The sequence below is a fragment of the Ornithorhynchus anatinus genome, chromosome 4 (genome assembly GCF_004115215.2).
Source record: "Ornithorhynchus anatinus isolate Pmale09 chromosome 4, mOrnAna1.pri.v4, whole genome shotgun sequence".
NCBI lineage: Eukaryota > Metazoa > Chordata > Mammalia > Monotremata > Ornithorhynchidae > Ornithorhynchus > Ornithorhynchus anatinus.
The window spans coordinates 14,674,100-14,699,002 of record NC_041731.1 but is presented as its reverse complement, the minus strand read 5'-3'; the positions used below and the strand labels follow the sequence as shown (position 1 = coordinate 14,699,002).

Sequence of the window (24,903 nt, the reverse complement as noted above, 5' to 3'; positions counted from 1 at the left end):
AAGCCTAGAGTGAGGAGTTTTTGTTTGGAGCGGAGGTCGTTAGGCAACCACTGGAGTTGTTTAAGAAGGGGAGTGACACGCCCAGATCGTTTCTGCGGGAAGATGAGCCGGGCAGCGGAGTGAAGAATAGACCGGAGCGGGGCGAGAGAGGAGGAAGGGAGGTCAGAGAGAAGGCTGACACAGTAGTCTAGCCGGGATATAACGAGAGCCCGTAGCAGTAAGGTAGCCGTTTGGGTGGAGAGGAAAGGGCGGATCTTGGCGATATTGTAGAGGTGAAACCGGCAGGTCTCAGTAACGGATAGGATGCGTGGGGTGAACGAGAGAGACGAGTCAAGGATGACACCGAGATCGCGGGCCCGAGAGACGGGATGGATGGTCGTGCCATCCACGGTGATAGGGAAGTCTGGGAGAGGACCGGGTTTGGGAGGGAAGATGAGCAGCTCAGTCTCGCTCATGTTGAGTTTTAGGTGGCGGGCCGACATCCAGGTGGAGACGTCCCGGAGGCGGGAGGAGATGCGAGCCCGAAGGGAGGGGGAGAGGACAGGGGCGGAGATGTAGATCTGCGTGTCATCTGCGTAGAGATGGTAGTCAAAGCCGTGAGAGCGAATGAGTTCACCGAGGGAGTGAGTGTAAATGGAGAACAGAAGAGGGCCAAGAACTGACCCTTGAGGAACTCCAACAGTTAAAGGATGGGAGGGGGAGGAGGCTCCAGCGTAGGAGACCGAGAATGATCGGCCAGAGAGGTAAGAGGAGAACCAGGAGAGGACAGAGTCCGTGAAGCCAAGGTGAGATAAGGTATGGAGGAGGAGGGGATGGTCGACAGTGTCAAAGGCAGCAGAGAGGTCAAGGAGGATCAGAATGGAGTAGGAGCCATTGGATCTGGCGAGAAGGAGGTCACGGGTGACCTTAGAGAGAGCAGTCTCGGTAGAGCGGAGGGGACGGAAGCCAGATCGGAGGGGGTCCAGGAGAGAATGGGAGTTAAGGAATTCTAAGCATCGATTGTAGACGACTCGTTCTAGGATTTTGGAAAGGAAGGGTAGTAGGGAGATAGGGCGATAACTGGAGGGGGAAGTGGGGTCGAGAGCGGGTTTTTTTAGGATGGGGGAGACGTGGGCATGTTTGAAGGCAGTGGGGAAGGAGCCATTGGAGATTGAGTGGTTAAAAATAGAAGTTAAGGAAGGGAGGAGGGCAGGGGCGATGGTTTTAAGAAGGTGAGAGGGAATGGGGTCCGAGGCGCAGGTGGAGGGGGTGGCACTTGCGAGGAGGGAGGAGATCTCCTCTGAGGATACTGCAGGGAAGGATGGGAAAGTAGGGGAGGGGGTTGGTGGGGGGGAGGGGAATCGATCATTCATTCAATCGTATTTATTGAGCGCTAACTTTGTGCAGAGCACTGTACTAAGCGCTTGGAATGGACAATTCGGCAACAGATAGAGACCATCCCTGCCCGCTGACGGGCTCACAGTCTAAACGGGGGAGACAGAAGGACAAAAACAAGAAAACTTAATCGCGATAAATAGAATCCAGGGGATGGACACCTCCTTAACAAAATAAGTAGGGTGATAAAAATGATCACAGTGCTGAGGAGAGGGGAAGGGAGAGGGGGAGGAGCTGAGGGAATCATACTTATGGAGCACTTACTGTGTGCAAAGCACTGTACTAAGCACTGGGGAGAATACGATATAACAATCAACCGACACATTCCCTGCCCACGATGAGCTTAGAGCCTAGAGGGGTAGACAGATATTAAAATAAATAAATTCCAGGTGTGTACCTAAGTGCCGCGGGGCTGGGAAGGGGGAACCCAGGTCCCGCGACGGCCAGATCTGATGCTCTGCCTATCCTGTTTTTTCACCATCCGGTTTCCGGATCAATACATTGTCACTGGAAACACCACAGAATGGACAGTTTGTATTCTTGTGGTAATTGCTATAATAAAACATACTGAACTTCTTTTTTAGGCGTGGAGGGCTGTAAACTGAATGATGTTTTAAAGAGCTAAGCTATGAGCTAAGCCAAGGTATGACAGAGAATCTTGGGGGGGGTGGGGGGCGGTGAGCCAAAACGAGTGAGGATGCCGCTACAGTATGTTCAGGGTCCACACTAGGATGGTTGCCATTTTCACGAAGAGAAAGAGGTGGGTCTGGGAAATGGGGTGGAAAAAAAACCACGCAGGATTTAGTGTCATGCTTTTCAAATAAACTTACAAGTGTAAAAAGGAATTAAAATTTGGAAGTGAAGAGAATATACCAAGAAAACTACTAACCATTCAATAAGCACTCCTTTCAGGACCTTCACCATTTTCTCCCAGTTTGGAAGACTGGATTCTGTCAGCAGTCAGTATTTATTGAGCGTCCCCTGAATGCAATACATTGTACCAAGCACTTGGAAAAGTACAACCCAAACAAGTGACTTGTTCCTTCTCTCAAGATGCTTTTACTCTAGAAGGGGAGGCAGACATAAACAATTTAAAGCAGAGAAAGCGAGATACATAATCAACTGGGCAGCGGAATGAACTGCACCCATTAGGCGTTCAAGAAATACTAATGAGGATAACGATGAGATGGAACATCTCCAGCCATGTCCGTTGGACTGTAAGCTCGTTGTGGGCAGGGAATGTGCCTGTTTATTGTTGTCTTGTATTCTCCCAAGCGCTTCCTGTCGTGCTCCACACACAGTAAGCACTCAATAAATACGAGTGATTGATTGATTGATTGATCGGTTGGATGCTAAGGTAGGTGACTCTCACACTGGCCCTTTAAGTACCTTTTGACCGACTGATCCATTTGGTGCCACTGCCAGAGAAAAAATATCTGTCTGGCCAGACCAATGAGCTTGCGTTCTGCTGTAGTCACGTCCGACTTTGGAGTTGTACTACTCAGGCAAACACTCTGAGGTGTGCAAAATCTACCGGTCTTGGAAATAGACCACCAGAATGAAGAAACCCTCACGCTCTCAGTTCAGTGGGTGCTTAAAATATGGTGCAAACAAACCCCAATTTCAAGAGTCATTTCCTTTCCACCCTGGTTGGCTCCAGACTCATCTGTCCCGCTTCTTAAACCGTGCGTGGGCTGAGTCTGTGAGCCGCCTATTTCCTCTCCGCTGCTTCGGTGAGACAGCCATCCCTGACGAGGCAACTGCCCCTCCTCTCCGGGACGGGCTTCAACTCAGCAGAATCCCTGACTTGTGCCTGAGCAAAGACAGGAAAGGGGAGCTCCGAAAAGCCCCTTTCTATCTTTCTCAGATTATGGTCTGGGCCTCCTGCGGTGCTTTCCTCCTTCAAGTTCAGCCAGGCAAAAGGAATAAATTAGGGAGCGTTGATATTGTCTGCATCTACTAAGCAGGTCCATTAAAATAGATTTATCTGCACCATTTCCCTTAGATTACAACCGTGCCCTACTTGGTGGCGATTTTCGGTACTTTGTGAAAACACGTTACTGGGATCTCATTATTCTTTTGGGGTCTGCATTGCTGCTTAGGTCATAAAGCATACATATTGTTCTGACACTTTCTCCCTAGGTTAGAGTTTGGTGTCTCAACCCACTTCCCAGACTCCCTATAGATTTCCCCTTTGAGTTCCTGAAACATTTTTGCCCGTCAATCCCAGATTTGTTTCAGGATTTCTTTTGGGAATTTGGGTCTTCTAGGTCCAACAGGGAGCTAGAAGAGTGAAGCAGTGTGGCATGGTGGACAGAGCATTAGGAAGTCAGAAGGACCTGGGTTCTAATCCCAGTTCCGCTACTTGTCTGTTGTGTGACTTTGGGCAAGTCACTTCACCTCCCTGTGCCTCAGTGACTTCATCTGTAAAATGGGAATTAAGACCATGAGCCCCATGTGGGACAAGGACCGTATCCAACCTGATTAACTTGTATCTATCCCAGCGCTTACTACAGTGCCTTGCACATCGTAAGCACTTAACAAATTCCATTAAACAAACAAAAGAAGAGAGAGTGACAGTTTTCCCGGTGAATATTTAATTTTCAGAAACAGGTTGCCTGCTCCGGGAAACTACCTAGATTTACCTTCTAGCACAATCCAGGAACCATTTCTCTTTCCAACATACGTAACAAGGATCTTTTTAAAGCTGTCCTCCACGGCCCAAGGTGGTCAGTGACCATGAAAAGACCTCAGTCCGGACCGGTGTCCATTCCGCCTCGTCTGCAGGTTAACCCTGTGGACTTTCTTTTGACGAGCAGATGCGTTTGACCTTTGCAACGTCTGTCACTTTTGGGTTCCCGATTATCTTGAAATCTCTCCCCGGAAGGATCAACTCCTCTTCGGAGGCTTTAGCCTGCAAGTCCCTTGTGGGTAGGGAATGGGTCATGTCGGGGTATTGTACTTTCCCCGAGTGTTTAATATAATGCATTTCATCAAGTGGGTCCTCAATAAATACTGCTAACTCTTCCTCCTCCTGGTTTCACACATCCATTATACTAGAAGCCCACTCTGAGAGCAGGGATTGTGCATTCCTTTAATCGATCATATTTATTGTGTGCTTTCTGTGTGAAGCACTTGAGCTTGAGAGAGTACACTATAACAGAGCTGATAGACACGTCAGGTTTAACCTCTGGTCCCCTGACAAAAATATGCAGGGTAGAGATAGCGCAGCCTAGAGGGATCAGGACAACTAGGTTCTCATGCAAGCGATGTCAGCCGAGTCATTTGACTACTGTAGGCCCGTCTAATTATGCAGAAAACGGGGACGATAAGAATATCTCCTTCTCTCTCTACTTCAGGGAAGTGGTTGCAAAAGGGAAGCAGTGTGGCCCAGTGGATAGAACAAGGGGATAGAGCAGGACCTGGGTGCTAATCCCTGCTATGTGACCTTGGCCAAGTCACTTTTGCTTCTCTGTGCCTCAGTTACCTCATCTGGAAAATGGGAATGAGTTCTGTGAACTGCATGGGGTACATGGACTCTGTCCTACCTGATTTGCTTGTATCTCCCCCAGTGATCAGTTCAGAGCCTGGGTTGTAAGTGCTTAACAACAAATACCATTAAAAAAAAGATAAGAGGTAACTGAATGGGAGAATGTTGTCAATGAACTACACTGGTGTTACCACCACCAACTCCATGGAGAAATTCAACTCAGAGGCCCATGATGCCCTTCATTACCGTCTTTATTATCATCGACGACGATATTCAGCACCGACTGAATGTATTATAGTCCCAATTATGGGGAAATCTAGACAAGAACTGACAGACCTCTAGACCGTAAGGTCACTGTGAGCAGGGAATATACCTGTTTATTGCTATATTGTACTCTCTCAAGCGCTTAGTACAGTGCTCTGCACACAGTAAACACTCATTAAATACACCCGAATGAATGAATAAACCTAAAAGAGCTCCCTCTGGAATGGGGAAGGCACAACAAAGACGACTAGACAATTACCAGCTCTTTCCCGCTCTCTCCTCTGTCTCCTCCCCCCCTCCTCTCTCCCGCCCTAGAATCCCACTTTACCAGCGCTACCCCTCTTCCCCCTCCCCCTACTCTTCCCCCCACCAAACCCCCTCTTCACCCCCTCCCTCCTTCTCTCTTCCCCACCCATGCCCCATCCCAGTCCTCTTGTCCCACCGCCACCCCTCATCCCCCTCTCCTCGTCCAGGGCCCCGCCACCTCCTTCCCATCCAAACCCTCCCCTCCCCCCGCCCTTCCCCCCCTCCTCCCCTTGCACCCACAGCTACTTTCAAGTGTGGCCTCTGGAACCCCCGCTCTATTACAGGCAAGCTACCTTTCATCCATGACCTTTTCCTCTCCCGCTCTCTCCTCCTCCTCGCCCTTTCGGAAACGTGGCTCTCTCCCGAAGACACGGTCTCCGCCGCCGCTCTCTCCGGCGGAGGCCTCTCCTTCTCCCACTCCCCCAGACTCACCGGTAAGGGAGGAGGCGTCGGCTTCCTCCTCTCGCCCCGATGCCGCTTCCGCACTATCCCTCCTCCCCCCTCCCTCTCCTTCCCCTCCTTCGAAGCCCATATCATTCGCCTCTACCACCCGCTCCAGTTACTTGTCGCCGTCATCTACCGCCCTCCCGGTCCCACCTCCGACTTCTTCAACCACCTTGACCCCTTTCTCACCTTCCTCCTCTCCTTCTCTCTGCCCACTCTGATCCTCGGAGACTTCAACATCCATACGGATGTACCCGACGACTCCTCTACCGCCCGCCTGCTATCCCTCCTCGACTCTGCCGACCTCCTCCTCCACCATACCGCGCCAACTCACCGACTCGGTCACACCCTCGATCTCGTCATCTCCTACCGCTGCACTATCTCCTCACTCACCAACTCTGAAATCCCTCTCTCGGACCATAACCTTCTCACCTGCCTCATCTCTCACACTCCCTCCCCCTGCAAATCTTCGCTACGGCCCCACAGAGACCTCCGCTCTCTCGATCCCATCCGTCTTTCCAATAGCATCTCTCCTCACCTTGCCGCCCTGTCCTCTCTTCCCACTCTCGACGATCAGGTCTCCGCTCTCAACTCCACCCTCTCTACTCATCTCGACTCTCTCGCCCCCCTTTCCCTCCGCCGCTCTCGCGCCACTAACCCACAGCCCCGGATCACCTCCTCCGTCCGCCTCCTACGCTCCTATGCTCGAGCTGCCGAGCGCTGCTGGCGAAAGTCCAAGCACCAAGCCGACCTCACACACTTCAAATTTATCCTTTCCTGCCTTAACTCTGCCCTCTCCTCCGCCAGGCAAAGCTTCTTCTCCTCCCTCATCGACACCCATGCCCGTCACCCCCGCCGATTGTTCCGGACCTTTAACTCTCTCCTTAGGCCCCCTGTTCCTCCCCCTCCCCCATCTCTCACCCCTAATGATCTGGCCACCTATTTCCTCACGAAAATCAACACGATCAGGTCTGAGCTCCCCAAAGTCACCCCTCCGCCTCTCCCCTCCCCCCCAACAACTCCCTCCCCTACTTTCCCATCCTTCCCTGCAGTATCCTCAGAGGAGATCTCCTCCCTCCTCGCAAGTGCCACCCCTTCCACCTGCGCCTCGGACCCCATTCCCTCTCACCTTCTTAAAACCATCGCCCCTGCCCTCCTCCCTTCCTTAACTTCTATTTTTAACCACTCAATCTCCAAGGGCTCCTTCCCCTCTGCCTTCAAACATGCCCACGTCTCCCCCATCCTAAAAAAACCCGCTCTTGACCCCACTTCCCCCTCCAGTTATCGTCCTATCTCCCTACTACCCTTCCTTTCCAAAATCTTAGAACGAGTCGTCTACAATCGATGCCTAGAATTCCTTAACTCCCATTCTCTCCTAGACCCCCTCCAATCTGGCTTCCGTCCCCTCCACTCTACCGAGACTGCTCTCTCTAAGGTCACCCATGACCTCCTTCTTGCCAAATCCAATGGCTCCTACTCCATTCTGATCCTCCTTGACCTCTCTGCTGCCTTTGACACTGTCGACCATCCCCTCCTCCTCCATACCTTATCTCACCTTGGCTTCACGGACTCTGTCCTCTCCCGGTTCTCCTCTCACCTCTCTGGCCGATCATTCTTGGTCTCCTACGCTGGAGCCTCCTCCCCCTCCCATCCTTTAACTGTTGGAGTTCCTCAAGGGTCAGTTCTTGGCCCTCTTCTGTTCTCCATTTACACTCACTCCCTCGGTGAACTCATCCGCTCTCACGGCTTTGACTACCATCTCTACGCTGATGACACTCAGATCTACATCTCCGCCCCTGTCCTCTCCCCCTCCCTTCGGGCTCGCATCTCCTCCTGCCTCCGGGACGTCTCCACCTGGATGTCGGCCCGCCACCTAAAACTCAACATGAGCGAGACTGAGCTCCTCATCTTCCCTCCCAAGCCCGGTCCGCTCCCAGACTTCTCCGTCACCGTGGATGGCACGACCATCCTTCCCGTCCCGCAGGCCCGCAATCTCGGTGTCATCCTTGACTCGTCCCTCTCGTTCACCCCACACATCCTATCCGTTACCAAGACCTGCCGGTTTCACCTCTACAATATCGCCAAGATCCGCCCTTACCTCTCCACCCAAACGGCTACCTTACTATTACGGGCTCTCGTTATATCCCGGCTAGACTACTGTGTCAGCCTTCTCTCTGACCTCTCTTCCTCCTCTCTCGCCCCGCTCCGGTCTATTCTTCACTCCGCTGCCCGGCTCATCTTCCTGCAGAAACGATCTGGGCGTGTCACTCCCCTTCTTAAACAACTCCAGTGGTTGCCTATCGACCTCCGCTCCAAACAAAAACTCCTCACTCTAGGCTTCGAGGCTCTCCATCACCTTGCCCCTTCCTACCTCTCCTCCCTTCTCTCTTTCTACCGCCCACCCCGCACGCTCCGCTCCTCCGCCGCCCACCTCCTCGCCGTCCCTCGGTCTCGCCTATCCCGCCGTCGACCCCTGGGTCACGTCCTCCCGCGGTCCTGGAACGCCCTCCCTCCTCACCTCCGCCAAACTGATTCTCTTTCCCTCTTCAAAACCTTACTTAAAAATCACCTCCTCCAAGAGGCCTTCCCAGACTGAGCTCCTCTTCCCCCTCTACTCCCTCTGCCATCCCCCCCTTTACCTCTCCGCAGCTAAAGCCTCATTTTCCCCTTTTCCCTCTGCTCCTCCACCTCTCCCTTCCCATCCCCACAGCACTGTACTCGTCCGCTCGACTGTATATATTTTCGTTACCCTATTTATTTTGTTAATGAATTGTACATCGCCTTGATTCTATTTAGTTGCCATTGTTTTTACGAGATGTTCTTCCCCTTGACGCTGTTTAGTGCCATTGTTCTTGTCTGTCCGTCTCCCCCGATTAGACTGTAAGCCCGTCAAACGGCAGGGACTGTCTCTATCTGTTGCCGACTTGTTCATCCCAAGCGCTTAGTACAGTGCTCTGCACATAGTAAGCGCTCAATAAATACTATTGAATAAATACTATTGAATTACACATAAAGCTCAAGTATCGGGGACTTAAAACATTAAGGAAATTTAAGAGCACAAACACTGTACAGATTCTCAATAGCATAACGCTTGACCTATACGCCTGCACATCTCTATCCAGTTGGCATTTCAGCAATTAAACTCCAGGAGACATGGAGTTGTGTCCTCATTAATAATAGTGTGTCATACCAAAATTCAACTCAAATCAGCAGGAAGTTAACTTGAGGGCAATTTGAGGGAAATAAGGAACCGGGGAACTGGTAAACACCCAATAGGTGCCCATGAAATGACGATGTCCCCTCTCAGGATTGCGCCCGGAGAATTTCCAGTACTCTTACCGGTCTTGGCTACGGGAGGGAGAGTCGAGCCTGTCCACTCCATCCCTAGCTTGGCCATCTGTTACGAGTCAAAATTCACCGGTGCTGGGCAGCAGAGACACGGGAGCGAGACGAGGATGGAGATTCGAGTTTACCGGGTGGAAGAAGGCAACGGTAAACCACTTCCCCATTTTTACCAAGAAAAGCCTATGGATACCTACCAGAACGACTGCAGATGGAGGTAGGGCGTTGTGGGAGAGATGTGTCCGTGCCGTCGCTGTGGGTCGGAGATGACTCGACGGCACAAGACGAGAACTGGCGACGACGACGATAACAGCGTCGGAGCCAACCTGTGAGGAGAGAAATGCATGCAAGATTCCCACGTGGATATAACTACTGTTGTCTACCCTTGCCCGGGGTCCAAGTGGTAGTAATAACACTTATTGTTTGCTGCACGCAGAACACTGTACTGAGCTCTGGGAGTGAATACAGAGGTGAGAATAAGACACCCTCTCTGTTCCACCTCTTTGCGGGCTACTCCCTTGAGCCCGTGTCATGTTCCTGAGGCTCTCTGACCTCTTTTTGCCTTCGCCCCGCAAGAACCTTTCGGTGCAAGTAAAGTCAGGGAAGGTAACGAGAAGGGCCGGGCCCTAGTCCAGAGGCTGCAGCAGCTGCAGACCAGCACAGCTGGACGATATTTGGCCCGCGGTAGAGGGAGCACATGAGTCGATTCAAAACCTATCAACGCCTAACGGCACTATAGTTTTTTGTTGGGGTTTTTTTCATGGTATTCGTTGAACGATTTCTACGCGCCAGGCTGGGGTAGATACGAGCTAGTCAGGTTCGACGCAGTCCGTGGCCCAGATGCGGTTCAATCTTGATCCACTTTTTTCGCAAGAGGCCAAGAAAAGTGAAGTGACTCCTCCAAGTCCCACAGCAGACAAGTGGCAGAGCCGGATTTAAAATTCGGATCCTTCTTAGTCCCAGGGGTGCGTTCTAGCTACCGGGTCATGATGCTTCTCATCCATTAAGGACAGCTAATAATCATTTTTCCTCAATACTTATTGTGTGCTGAGAACTACACAGAGGGCAAGGGAGAGTTCACGATAGCAGAGTTGGTAGGCACGTCCCCTGCCCGCAAAAAAAACCTACAGTCTAGAGTCCAATATGGGTCTTTACTATCAGAGCATAAGCCTCCTTCGAGGCCCATGTGGGACAGGGATCGAGTCCAACCTATCTTGTTTCTACCCCAGTGCTTAGCCCACTGCTTGTACATAGTAAGTGCTGAACAAATACCATTTTTTTTAAAAAGGGGAAGTCATGGCAGCCTTGGGGGTGCACTTATTTGCTCAGTACGGGGCACGTTACAATTAGGCAGAGAAACCAAACCGAAAAACAGAAGGAAGCGGGAGCCGGGAAAAATGAGTCGATTCGCTTCTATTTGTATTTTATGAAGATCTGCCTGCAGACTTCAACATTCACCAAACTCTTTCTGTTCATAAGGTCGATGCGAGAGTGTCCAAGTGGTTAAGTACTATGTTTTGAGCACCGTGCTAAGCGCCGGGATAGATGCAAGTTTTGAACAGGCTCAGTTCGGTCCCTGAGTCCACTTGAGGCTCACAGTCTAAGGAGGAGGCACAGTGGGTTTCGAAACTCCATTCTGCAGCTGGTGAAGCTGAGGCACAGAGAAGTTGGGACACGACTGTCACACAGCAGACTGGTTGTAGAGCGGCATTAGAATCCAGGTCTTCTGACTCGCAGGCCCACGTCTCATCCGCTCGACCAAGTTGTTTCCCGTTGCTGGCCGTAGGAACCCCCGAGTCCTGTTTCTCCGCCACAGAATTAATAATAATAATAATAATGTTGGCATTAGTTAAGCGCTTACTCTGTGCAGAGCACCGTTCTAAGCGCTGGGGGAGATACAGGGTAATCAGATTGTCCCACATGAGGCTCGGTCTTCATCCCCGTTTTACAGATGAGGTAACGGAGGCCCAGTGAAGTGACTTGCCCACAGTCACACAGCTGACAAGGTGGCAGAGCCGGGATTCAAACCCATTACCGCTGACTCCCAAGCCCGGGCTCTTTCCACTGAACCGCGCTGCTTTCTCACAGCAGCTCCGCGGCAGGGAAATGATAATTATGGTACTCGTAAAGGGCTTACTATGTGCCAAGCACTGGATCGAGCACCGGGGTAGATACAAGTTAATCGGGCTGGACACAGTCCCTGTCCCACATGGGGCTCACACTCATTTTACAGGTGAGGAAACTGAGGCAGAGGAGCAGCTGCAGCTCTGGGGCCATGTTGTGGAAGGGGGAGGAGCAGGGGGCTGTGATTTTGCATCATTGTTGTTTCACCCTCTACCGTCTCAATTCCTCTGCCCCTAATCCCAATTTTTCTGGCACGTGAGCTGTGCAGATTATGCCAACCCCTGGACAGCCTCAGAATGGGACTGTTTGTCCTAGAACACGATCTAGAAATTCATTCATTCATTCATTCAATAGTATTTATTGAGCGCTTACTATGTGCAGAGCACTGTACTAAGCGCTTGGAATGAACAAGTCGGCAACAGATAGAGACGGTCCCTGCCCTTTGACGGGTTTACGGTCTAATCGGGGGAGACGGACAGACGAGAACAATGGCACTAAACAGCGTCAAGGGGAAGAACATCTCGTAAAAACAATGGCAACTAAATAGAATCGAGGCGATGTACATTTCATTAACAAAATAAATAGGGTAACGAAAATACATACAGTCGAGCGGACGAGTACAGTGCTGAGGGGACGGGAAGGGAGAGGGGGAGGAGCAGAGGGAGATGGGGGGAAAAGAGGGTTAAGCTGCGGAGAGGTAAAGGGGGGGTGGCAGAGGGAGTAGAGGGAGAAGAGGAGCTCAGTCTGGGAAGGCCTCTCGGAGGAGGTGAGTTTTAAGTAGGGTTTTGAAGAGGGGAAGAGAATCAGTTTGGCGGAGGTGAGGAGGGAGGGCGTTCCGGGACCGCGGGAGGACGCGGCCCGGGGGGTCGACGGCGGGATGGGCGAGACCGAGGGACGGCGAGGAGGTGGGCGGCGGAGGAGCGGAGCGTGCGGGGTGGGCGGTAGAAAGAGAGAAGGGAGGAGAGGTAGGAAGGGGCGAGGTGATGGAGAGCCTCAGAGCCTAGAGTGAGGAGTTTTTGTTTGGAGCGGAGGTCGATAGGCAACCACTGGAGTTGTTTAAGAAGGGGAGTGACAGGCCCAGAGCGTTTCTGCGGGAAGATGAGCCGGGCAGCGGAGTGAAGAATAGACCGGAGCGGGGCGAGAGAGGAGGAAGGGAGGTCAGAGAGAAGGCTGACACAGTAGTCTAAATCAATCCTATCGAGCTTCTACTGTCTGCAGAGCACTGTACTAAGCACTTGAGAGAGTAGGAGAAGCAGCGTGGCTCAGTGGAAAAAGCCCGCGCTTGGGAGTCGGAGGTCATGGGCTCGAATCCCGGTTCTGCCACTTGTCAGCTGGGTGACTGTGGGCGAGTCACTTCACTTCTCTGGGCCTCAGTTCCCTCATGTGTCAAATGGGGATTAAGACTCTGAGCCTCACGTGGGACAACCTGATTCCCCTGTATCTCCCCCAGTGCTTAGAACAGTGCTCTGCACATAGTAAGCGCTTAACAAATAGCAACATTATTACGATATACCACAATGGGTAGACAGTTTCCCTGCCCACATGAAGCTTACAGTCTGGAAGGAGCCAATCTCCGTCCTCTTCTCTCCCTGCCAGTTCTTCTATCCTACGCCAGGCCCCGCCCTGCTCGGAAGCGGAGAATCCCGGTCCTGAATGGGCGGGCGCCAGGAATACGTCTACGGGACGATACCTTTGGAACGGTAATTGCGGATCAGGGTTCGGAAACAAGCAGCCGGCGTGGCTCAGTGGAAAGAGCCCGGGCTTGGGAGTCAGAGGTCATGGGTTCGAATCCCGGCTCTGCCACTTGTCAGCTGTGTGACTTTGGGCAAGTCACCTAACTTCTCTGGGCCTCAGTGACCTCCTCTGTAAAATGGGGATTAAGACTCTGAGCCTCATGTGGGACGACCTGATTCCCATGAATCTCCCCCAGCGATTAGAACAGTGCTCTGCACGTAGTAAGTGCTTAACAAATACCAACATTATTATTAACATGAAGAAAGAGATGAAAAGGAGGGAGAACTGGAGAGCATCACGAAGCCTGAATCCTCCCCTCCCCTGGAGCTTTAGGGGAAGAGGGGAGGTGGCTTCAGCCCCACCATCCGTCCCTCCCGACACTGGAGGAGCCACAAACGCACAACTGCAAAACACGGTGAAGGTCACGGCGATTAGTAACTTACTGAAAGCACACCTCCTCCAAGAAGCCTTCTCGGATGAAGCCCTCATTTCCTCCTCTTATTCACCCCTCCCTCAGCTCCACGGCACCCCTGATTTATTTATATTGATGCCCGTCTCCCTCCTCTAGGGTGTACGTTCATTGTGCGCAGGGAATGTGTCTACCAGCTCTGCACACGGTAAGCAGTCAATAAATACGATCGATAGAGAAGCAGCGGGGCTCAGTGGAAAAGAGCCTGGGCGTGGGAGCCGGAGGTCATGGATTCGAATCCCGGCTCTGCCACTTGTCAGCTGTGTGACTGTGGGCCAGTCACTTCACTTCTCTGGGCCTCAGCTCCCTCATCTGTACAATGGGGATTAACTGTGAGCCTCACGTGGGACAACCTGATGACCCTGTATCTCTCCCAGAGCTTAGAACAGTGCTCTGCAGAGTAAGCGCTTAACAAGTACCAACATTATTATTATTATTATTAGTATCCAACGACTGTTTTCTTGGAATGCATCTCCCTCCAATCTGTGTTTAACTGATGTACCTAGAACATGGCGGGATCCTCCGAGTCCCAACTTAGAGAGATGTTCTTAAGAGTGGTAAAACACTGACTCAGGCTACCCAGGGCTGTTATGGATTCTCCACCCTGGGTGTGTTTCACGAAACCAACAGACACCCACTTGTCTTTGTCTTCTTACATTTGATTGTTTTTGATCATTTAACTCTCCCTCGTGTACGATCCTGAATTCTCAGAATCTGAAACCCCCGGGGGGCCAAGCACTGCATCTGAAGTGTCATCCTTGTACCTTTCCCCAGCGTGGGGTACAATGAGTAGGCGCTCAGTGAATACTAGTGAAGAGAATAAACGTCTCCCCAAAGTAAAGATATGCAACTGATTTATTTCAGAAACAGAACATTCTCCTTCGCAGGGCACCGAAGTGATCCACGCTGTTTTCTATCGCCCCAACTGGATCCATAGTGCTCCACATAGTGGCAATATCGCTCCTGTCACATCATATTATAATACGAGGTTATCTTCCCCTTAGAGGAAAGTTGTTGTTTTTTAATTACAAGTATAAAATTCCACAGCTCCTCTGTGACAAAGAAAAGACACTTTAAACTTCACGTCTGCATCTATGGTAGTCGTGGCCGCGTTCGAAAACCACTAGTGTCCGTGTGCATCGCCGGCCCTGATTCAAGTTTAGCTTTGTTGCAAATTTACATCTTCCCCGGTGGAAGGTAATACCGATTTTTTCCATTTTTCTTGATCTTTTCATCACTATCCAAGGTCTCAGCCTAGCCCCACGGGATCCGAAAACATAAGGAGACTCTTCCGTCTTTACGTTCTTAACCCTCGGCTCACCGAAACCCGCACCGAAAATCCCTCCTAAGTTTTCCAAAGCCAATTTAATTCTGAAGGCTTCCTCTTCGCAGCACTCACGAAACAGTAATAAACCCTCAGATGCAAGATGATTACAAAACGGTTTCCCTAAAATATGACTTTTTTTTTTAATCATATCGTCCATCTCGCTCAAGCGGCCAGAAGGCGCCCGATGCCCGGGAACGACCTCGCAACGGACACGGTTTGGCTCCGGGGTACCGCGACTTATCGACACCCAGGACGGGCACCGGGGCGGTCATTCAACTCTCCAGGAGGAGTCGTCGGGAGACGCGGGGCACGCTGACCGACCCCAGCGACCGAACCTGTGGACCTCCACGTTGCAAGACCCTCGGTTCCGCTCGGTCGATTTACTTCCCGCAGCCGAAGGTCCGGTTCCAGTTCTCGTAGAGTTCCAAATCTCGCGGGGACACGCTGGGCCGCACCGTCCCGAGGGCGCTTTCGAAATCGACGTAGGCTATGGGGCGGACCTGGTCCGTCGTGATGGTGGCGATGTCCGCCGCCCGCAGGGACCGGATGGGGCCGAGGGAAGCTTCGCGGCAGAGCTGCGTCACGTCCGCTCCCGAGAACCCCTCGGACCGGGCGACCACCGAATCGATCTGCTCCTGACTGAGGCTGCAGCGCTCCTTGGACATCAGACTCACGACGATCTGCTTCCTGGCCGGAGCCTCCGGCAACGGGATGTAGAGTCTCTTGACCAGCCTCCTGCGGGCCGCCTCGTCGATCTCCTGCGGCCGGTTGGTGGCCCCCACGACGAGTATGCGGTCTTCGGAGGAGGTGGCGGCCCCGTCCAACTGTACTAAGAACTCCGTCTTGATCCTCCTGGACGACTCGTGTTCCCCGTCTCCCCGCTGAGACAGCAGGGAGTCGATCTCGTCGATGAAGATCACGGCCGGCTGCTGGCACTTGGCCACGGCGAACAGGGCCCGCACCATTTTCTCGCCCTCCCCGACCCACTTGGAGGTCAGGGACGACGCGCTGATGCTAAAGAACGTGGCCCCGGACTGGCTGGCGATGCACTTGCCGATCAGGGTCTTACCCGTGCCCGGGGGGCCGAAGAGCAGGATCCCCTTGGGGGGACCCCGGAGGCCCGTGAAGATGTCCGGCCTCAGCATAGGCCACACCACGATCTCTTTGATGGCGGCCTTGGCGAACTCCACGCCGGCGATGTCGTCCCAGTTCACCGGGGGCCCGCGGTCCATGATCTCGTTCGTAATAAGCTCGATCATCTTCGGTTCTAAACCTCTCAGGCGCTCATCCGGGGGGGGCGCTGGCTCCGCGGGAGCCGCCGCACGAGGACCACACCGCGCTCCTCCGTTCGCGACGCCACCATCCGACCTCGGCACGGGGGGGATAAACTTGCCGAACGGCCCCCGGGATCTTCCGGCCCCCAGAGATCTCTTTCCTCCTCCTCCTCCTCCTCCTCCTCCATACGCAGAACCCGGTCCTCTCTGGGCAGCGGGAGGTCTCCTCTGCTGATCGACCCACAGCTGCTCTTTGGCCGTTTTAAAACCGGGTAGGCCGCTCTCGCCCCCGGGGCCGCCGACTTCCACGCCGTTAGAAGACTTACCCCGGGCAGGGTCGAAAACCGCTTCGACGGGCTCGGGAGCCGAACCGTAGAAAATCTTCCGTTTCCCCGGGTTGCCACGGACCGCGGGGACAGAAGGCCGATCGGAGAAGCCTGGGTCTGGACCGCAGGCTCTAAGAGCTTTCGGAGAGCTACGGCCGGCTGGGTCGACCTTCCCGAACAACGGAGTGGCGTGAAGACTCGCACCGGGCCGTTCGTCTAGGGGGAGACCGTCCGGCCGGCTCCTCGCTCCGGGCAGCCGGCCGTTGGGAGGGCAGGCCGGGGACGGGGGGCTCTCCGGGGTACGTGGTCCCCGGTCCGCGCGCCCCGATCCGAGGACTCGCCCGTCGGTCTCTCCGGGACCGGCCGCGGGCTCAGGAAGGCCTCGAGTTCCAGAGGCGCCGGCCCCCTCGCCGACCGCCGCGGAAGAATCCGCCGAGGCCATCAGAGAGTCTCTGACCCGTCCGCCGGCCCGCATCATCTCCCGCACGCGATCCGATCGGAAAACGCTATCCATCGTTAAGCCGGATCGCCACTCGTCACCGTCGGCCTGCTGACACCTGGCCAGAGTCAGGATGTTTCCGGCGTAGTTATTCAGGCCGGTCTCTACGTTGTCGGAGTCGACGATCGCAGAGTACTTCTCCGCGTAGCGCCTGAACAGTTTGGAGGCGCAGACCCGGGAGATCTCGGCGTTTGCCCACGCGTACTGAATGCTTAAAATCTGGGCACGGAGCGCATCCGCCTTCCGTTCTGATGAACAGGTGCCGGAGGTCACCGCAAAGTAATTCTTCTGCCATTCGCTCAGGTGCACAGGACTACCGTTAGGGGCCTGCATCGTGGAGGCTCTGTAAGAGAGAACAGATCGGAAAAATTCAGAATTAAGAACAGAGGGAAGTCTCGGGGCTGTGATGTTTCACCGTCTGAACTTCGGCCCGCGGGTACCGAGAACGCTTCGGTCCGCTTTTAAAAACCCGAAGACTGGCGGACACGTGCCTCGGCAGGTACCGGTCATTGCTGCGGAGTGACCTGTAAGTGGCGGTGCCAAAAGAGCCTCTGCAAGTGATTTCTGACCACCTTTCCAATAGTTTCTGCATTGGGCCAATTTGCCTTGGCCCTAAATAATAATGTTGGTATCTGGTAAGCGCTTACTACGTGCAGAGCACTGTTCTAAGCGCCGAGGCCGATACAGGGTCATCGGGTTGCCCCACGTGAGGCTCCCAGTCTTCATCCCCATTTTCCAGATGAGGTCACTGAGGCCCAGAGAAGTGAAGGGACTCGCCCCCCAGTCCCACAGCTGACGGGTGGCAGAGCTGGGATTCGAACCCACGACCTCGGACTCCCAAGCCCGGGCTCTTTCCACTGAGCCGCGCTGCTTCCAGAGCTCCTACGGACCTCCAGGAGCAAATGCTCCGCAATAGTATTTTAGGAGACCCACACTGTAATGTCACAACGTGCCCGACAAAGAGCTCGCAATCAGAGGGGCAAACCTCACAAGTCAAATCGTCAGCGCCCTGTGGGAAGGGACGTCTTCCACGATCCACCCGCGAGCGTTCGGCACATTGCTTGGCACACGGCGAGCAATCAAAAAATACTACTCCTAACTGTGGTATTTTTGTTCAGCGATAACTGTGCGCCAAGCACTGTAGTCCGCGCTGGGGTGGATGCCAGCAGATCGGGTTGGGCCCAGTCCCTGTCCCACGTGGGGCTCACAGTCTCAATCCCCATTTTACAGACGAAGTAACTGAAGCACAGAGAGGGGAAATTCATTCAATAAGTATTTATTGAGCGCTTACTATGTGCAGAGCACTGTTGTAAGCGCTGGGGTAGACACAGGGGGATCGGGTTGTCCCACTTGAGGCTCCCAGTCTTCATCCCCATTTTCCAGATGAGGTCACTGAGGCCCAGAGAAGTGAGGGGACTCGCCCACCGTCACCCAAGCGACAAGGGGCAGGGGCGGGATTCGAACCTCTGACTCCCCAGCCCGGCCTCCTTCCCCCGAGCCCCGCTGCTCGGTAGAAAGAGCGCGGGCTTGGGAGTCGCGGGGCGTGGGTGCGAATCCCGCCCCCGCCAGGCGCCGGCCGTGGGACCTCGGCCGAGTGTCGTTCTTGTTTCCTCGCCCCTGTGCTTGCCCGTCCGTCTCGTCCGCTCAGACTGTAACGGGCAGGGGCCGTCCCTCTCTCTCCGTGGCCCATCTGTCCATTCCAAGCGCTTGGCGCAGTGCTCTGCACAGAGCCGGCGCTCGATAAACGCGATCGAAGAAAGGAAGGAAGGAAGGAAGGACGGGGAGCGGGGGGAGGCCCGGGATCTCCCCCAGCGCTCAGCACAGCGTCAACGCTTTCCGACGGCCAGAAGGCGGAGGAACGGCGAGGGCACGAAGGACGGAGGGGGACGGAGGGGAGCGGCGGCCGCGGGGGACCTCCCTACCTCGGCTCCTCCGGCCCTCCGCCGCCCGCTGCGTCCCACGTCACCGCGTCACCGCGTCATCGCGTCAGGCCCCCCCCCCTCGCCGACGTCGACGTGAGCCCGGCCCCGCCCACGCCGCCGCCCGGCTTCGTCCCGGCCAGTGCGCCTGCGCGGCGGAGCCCGGCCCGCTCTCCCCCTCCACCCCCGCCCCCCTTACAGCCGCGGGGCGGGGCCGGGGAGAGAGAGAGAGAGAGAGAGAGAGAGAGAGAAAGCGAGAGAGAGAGAAAGCGAGAGAGAGAGAAAGGGAGAGAGAAAGGGAGAGAGAGAGAAAGGGGGGCGGAGAGAGAGAGAGAGAGAGAGAGAAAGGGAGAGAGAGAGAAAGGGGGGGCGGAGAGAGAGAGAGAGAGAGAGAAAGGGAGAGAGAGACCGCTGCGGAGGGAGCCCGCCGGGGGGCGCGGCGTCACTCACTCAGTCACTCAGGCATTCATTCATTCTGTCATTCATTCATTCTGTCTGTCAGTCAGTCCGTCCGTCAGTCATTCATTCTGTCAGTCTGCCATTCATTCATTCAGTCAGTCAGCCAGTCATTCGTTCGTTCATTCAGTCAGTCATTCAGTCAGTCAGTCATTCGTTCATTCAGTCAGTCAGTCAGTCATTCATTCAATCCATCATTCAGTCATACATTCGTTCGTTCATTCATTCAGTCACTCAATCAGTCATTCAGTCATGCATTCATTCAGTCAGTCAGTCATTCAATCAGTCATTCAGTCATACATTCGTTCGTTCATTCATTCAGTCAGCCAGTCATTCATTTAGTCATTCACTCATTCAGTCATTCACTCATTCAGTCATTCAATCAGTCCATCAGTCAGTCATTCATTCATTGTCATTCAGTCATTTTCATTCATTCAGTCATCCAGTCAGGCAGTCGTTCAGTCATTCATTCAGCCAGTCAGTCAGTCATTCAGTCATTCAATGCCATTCAGTCATACATTCATTCAGTCAGTCATTCATTTAATCATTCAGTCATTCACTCATGCATTCAGTCAGTCATTTAGTCGTTCATTCATGGTCATTCATTCATTCATTTTCATTCATTCAGTCAGTCATTTAGTCAGTCAATCAGTCATTTAGTCAGTCAGACATCCATTCAGCTAGTCATTCATTAAGTCAGCCATTCATTCGGTCATTCAAAACTTCATTCCTTCATTCGTATTTACTGGGCTCTTACTGTGTACAGAGCACTGTACTAAGCACTTGGAAAGCACAATTCAGATTCAGAGACAATCCCTTGTTCACAATGGGCTCACAGTCTAGAAAATAATCATCATCACAATGATGATGGCATTTGTTAAGCGCTTATATGTGCCAAGCATTGTTCTAAGCGCTGGGAGGATACAAGGTCATCAGGTTGTCCAACGTGGGGCTCACAGTCTTAATCCCCATTTTACAGATGAGGTCACTGAGGCACAGAGAAGTGAAGCCACTTGCCCAAACTCGCACAGCTGACAAGTGGCGGAGCCGGGATTAGAACCCACGACCTCTGACTCCCAAGCCCGTGCTTTTTCCACTGAGCCACGCTGCTTCTCATAATAATAACAATTCTGGGATTTGTTAATAGCTTACTATGGGCCAAGCACTATTCTAAGCACTGGGTAGATATAAGTCAGGTTGGACAGAGTCCCTGTCCCACGTAAGGCTCACACTCTTATCCTCATTTTGCGCTTGAGGTAATTGAGGCACAGAGGAAGTGAAGTGACTCGCCCAAGGTCACACAGCAGATAATTGGCAGAGGCAGGATTAGAACCCACGATCTCTGACTCTCAGGCCCGTGCTCTTGCCACTACGCCATGTTGCTTCCCGTCCGGGGTCCGCTGCTCATCCCCAGCCCGATTAAGTGGTCAGGAGAAGAGGAGAAGGAGGGGGACGCCTCAGTGGTATGTGATGAACCAACTGGGGGTTACCGGTGTGATCAGTCTGTTTCCCCCCACACCTCACGAGAAGCATCGAGAAGCAGTGTGGCTTAGTGGAAAGAGCCCGGGCTTCGGAGTCAGAGGGCGTGGGTTCTAATCCCACCTCCGCCACTTATCAGCTGTGTGACTTGAGGCAAGTCGCTTAAACTTCTCCACGACTCAGTTATCGTTTTTAAGGGCCGACGAGTCGTTTCCGATTCGTGTGCTCCAGAGTTTCTCATGATCCACACGGTCAAAGGCCTTACTGTAATCAGTAAAGCACATGCTGCCTTCCTTTTGATATTCTCTTGTTACCTCATCTGTAAAATGGGGATTAAGACTGTGGGCCCCACTTGGGACAACCTGATTACCTTGTATCTACCCCAGAGCTTAGAACAGTGCTTGGCACCTAGTAAGCGCTTAACAAATACCATAATTATTATTATTAATTACATATGTATATATATATATATATACCAGTTTTAACAGTCTCTTCTTCCTTAAGGGGTTTCCAGAAGGATACCCTGATTCTATTTATTTGCTATTGTTTTAATGAGATTTTCCTCCCCTTGATTCTATTTACTGCCACTGTTCTTGTCCGTCCGTCTCCCCCCATTAGACTGTAAGCCCGTCAGAGGGCAGGGACTGTCTCTATCTGTTACCTATTTGTACATTCTCTGCACATAGTAAGCGCTCAATAAATGCTATTGAATCAATCTATGAATGATACCAGACACAACTTTGCCAAACCAGAATTAATGTATGTTACGCAATTTATGCAATGTAACATAACGGTGACTCCGGGGCCTTGGGCACTCCCTCCTTTAACGACTTGCCTCTGCCCCGTGAAATAACAACATCTCCGTAAGACTTTATTATATAATTATTAGATATTATTATTATTAAAGTGCCTCGGGATCCCGAATTTCCCTCCCACCTCCCTAAGAGCGGATGGGTGGAGGCGGGGCGATCGGTGACTTCAGTGGGGTGAGCGAGGGGTGGCAGTGAGTGACAGAGTGAACTTGTATCTATCCCAGTGCTTAGAACGGTGCTTGGAACAGAGTAAGCACTTAACAAGTACCATAATTATTAAGTGGGAACCCAGACCTCAGTTCTGGAGCTGGGCAAGGAAGGGGCATCTAGCCTGTTGCCCCGGCCTTTAAATGCCCCTCCTCCTCAAATCCAACGATTACTCTCCCCCTACTCCTGCCCCGTTCAAAGCCTTAGTGAAGGCACATCTCCTCCAAGAGGCCTTCCCAGACTAAGCCCCATTTTTCCTCATCTCCCACTCTCTTCTGCGTCACCCTGACTTGCTCCCTTTGCCCTTCCCCCCTCTCAGCCCCACGGCACTTAGGTACATATCTGTCATTTAACTTATTTTTATTGATGTCCGTCTCCCCCCGCCAGACTGTAAGCTCACTGTGGGCAGGGAATGTCACTGTTTATTCTTGTATTTTCCCAAGAGCTTAGTACAGTGCTCTGCACAGAGTAAGTGTTTATTTGTTAATGACCAAGATTAGAGTTTCGGATTCCCTTGCCAGGTCCCACAGTGAACAGGGGCATTAAGTACAGTGCTCTGCAAACGGTGCTCAGTAATACCACTATTTGAATGAATGATTGACCGATTGAGGAGAAAAACTCAGGTCTCTTGAGTTCCAGCCCACTACTGGGTCGAGTATCTGACCCATTCTCACCGTTTGGCCCCTGTTTCATCAATGAAGGAACCACCACAGTTAACTGACAGGCACTATTATCATTGAAACCCAAAATCCTCTAGACCGTAAGCTCTCTGTGGGCAGGGGATGTGTCCGTCAACTCTGTCGTACTGCGTTCTCCCAAGCGCTTAATTCATGGCGCTGCACACATTGAGCGCTCAATAAATACTACTGCTCATAGTGATGATGATGAAAGCCAGAGATATACTAAATCACATCAAACGGCATTTCGAAGCACAAAAATGATTTGCCCAGGATAATTTTTAAATGGTTTCTTCACATCAAATTAATTTAGAAACAAGGAAAAAATATGATTTTACACAGAAGTTGTCAGTTTGGGACACAATTTGCGATTATACTTTAAGTACTTAGAGAATAATGTAGATCGGAGTAGTTTGGGACTTGAATAATTTAGCTTTTGATCAATAACTTTTGAATTGAGACAAAAATCTAACTCAGAGAAAACACTATTTCTGAAAAGTGATGAAATTGAAAGATCGTAATGTTTCTGAATAAATTCAGGATAGGAATTCCACGATGGATGCTAGAAGAACAATTTTCTTTCATCTGTCCCCTGGTTCAACTTCTCTCTGGAAATAAAAAAAATACAATCATTAAAATTCAATTTGAAAGGTCCCATCTTCAAGCCCATCTAAGAAAACCCAAAATAAAGAGTTGGTATATCAGGGTAAAAAAGCAAAATCCTTTGTATTTGTTTATTTTTTTGGTGAGTGAAAGCAGAGAGAAATGTAGCCCTGCCCCGATCAAGTATATGATCAAGGGGAAGACAAGTTTTTGACAGGGAACCAGAAGTCTTGGACACTAGATCTTATTTCCCGGCTATATCCGCATGTGGCCACCACTGTGAGATTGAAACTACAGAATCTGAAAAGGCCCTTTAGAGTCAAAGGATTTGATACCAATACAACTGAGCCCACTAAGACTCAAAGTTATTTGGGTGAACAGGGTGCTTTTTATGCCCGTCAATCTCATTCTCACCCACCTCATAGTTCTATGGCCAAACGCAACTGATAATTACTGTTGTCTGACTGGTATTTGTTAAGCACTTACTATGTGCAAAGCACTGTTCTAAGCGCTGGGGGGGGATACAAGGTGATCAGGTTGTCCCATGTAGTGCTCACAGTCTTCATCCCCCTTTTACAGAGGAGGTCACTGAGGCACAGAGAAGTTAAGTGACTTGCCCAAAGTCACCCAGCTGACAAGTGGCAGAGCCGGAATTATGTTGGTATTTGTTAAGCGCTTACTATGTGCCGAGCACAGTTCTAAGCGCTGGGGTAGACACAGGGGAATCAGGTTGTCCCACTTGGGGCTCACAGTCTTAATCCCCATTTTACAGATGAGGTAACTGAGGCACCGAGAAGTTAAGTGACTTGCCCAAATTCACACAGCTGACAAGTGGCCGAGCCGGGATTCGAACCCATGACCTCTGACTCCAAAGCCCGTGCTCTTTCCACTGAGCCAAGTAGAACCCATGACCTCTGACTCCCAAACCCGTGCTCTTTCCACTGAGCCATGCTGTTTCTCTGATAGAATCACTGAGTGAAGGGAGCAATCCCAGCTTTGAATCAAATTCCCATTACCGCTTTCTCAGGGACAAAAGGAAATTCAACAGAATAAAAGCAGCATACCCGCCTACTATTAGTTCTTCTCCTGTTTCTCTGCTTCCAGAAGCTCTGTTGCCAGTTCCGTAATGTGCTTCCAAGCATATTGGATGTGGTCACATTCCACAGTGCGGGCACAGACAGCAAAACGTAGCACAAACTTATCTCTGAGATGACAGGGGACCAAGTGGATTTTTTTGGCCTTGTTAATGCTTTCAAGAAGCGCTTCATTCAGTGCGTTGGATCCCTGCAACAGATGCAGAAAATGAGAGGCGACGACTGCATTGTACTTTCCCAAATGCTTAGTAGAGTGCTGGGCGCACAGTGCTCAATAAATACCACTGATCGATCGATTTGGATGAGATCACCTAGTGGTTACCGGTTCTAGGGGCTGGTGAGTATGAAAAGGCCGCCAGGGTAGGGAAGGAGGCTGAAGACATGGAGATGGTGGACGGAACCTCCTATATTCGGAACAGATCTGAGGCCGAGACCGTAACTTCAAGCCCCGTGTCCAAGCAGGGAATCTAAAAACCACCACCTTGACTTCTTACCATCTCTCCATTCGGTCCCCCTCACCCCACTGGAGAAGCGGCGTGGCTTAATGGATGGAGCACAGGCCAGGCAGTCAGCAGGACCTGGATTCTAATCCCAGCTCTACCACGCGTCTGCTGTGTGACCTTGAGCAAGTCACTTCACTTCTCCGGGCCTCGGTTACCTCATCCGTAAAATGGGGCTTAAGA

General features: G+C 52.1%; 2 protein-coding genes across 3 annotated transcripts in view; both read right to left on the bottom strand.

The window, feature by feature from the left end:
* Nucleotides 1–14,384: 14,384 nt before the first annotated feature.
* On the bottom strand, nucleotides 14,385–18,963 carry FIGNL1 (fidgetin like 1). Its single transcript, XM_029063912.1, has 2 exons — nucleotides 18,896–18,963; nucleotides 14,385–17,316 (listed from the first exon to the last, which is right to left on the bottom strand). The coding sequence occupies exon 2, from the start codon at nucleotides 17,304–17,306 to the stop codon at nucleotides 15,255–15,257; it is 2,052 nt and encodes a 683-aa protein (XP_028919745.1). The 5' UTR covers nucleotides 17,307–17,316; nucleotides 18,896–18,963; the 3' UTR covers nucleotides 14,385–15,254.
* Nucleotides 18,964–22,725: 3,762 nt separating this feature from the next.
* The window catches only part of DDC (dopa decarboxylase), a 78,688-nt gene continuing 76,510 nt past the window's right edge, over nucleotides 22,726–24,903 (bottom strand). For both annotated transcript variants that reach the window (XM_029064121.2, XM_029064120.2), the window contains exons 14-15: nucleotides 24,191–24,410; nucleotides 22,726–23,131 (exon numbers count right to left, since the gene is read on the bottom strand). In XM_029064121.2, the coding sequence (XP_028919954.1) occupies nucleotides 24,201–24,410 (210 nt within the window). In that variant the 3' untranslated portion in view covers nucleotides 22,726–23,131; nucleotides 24,191–24,200. The remainder of the gene's footprint in view (nucleotides 23,132–24,190; nucleotides 24,411–24,903) is intronic.

What these genes read in the sequence shown, in the direction of transcription:
- FIGNL1 (XM_029063912.1), bottom strand. Translation starts at nt 17,306, where the DNA reads ATGCAGGCCCCTAACGGTAGTCCTGTGCACCTGAGCGAATGGCAGAAG.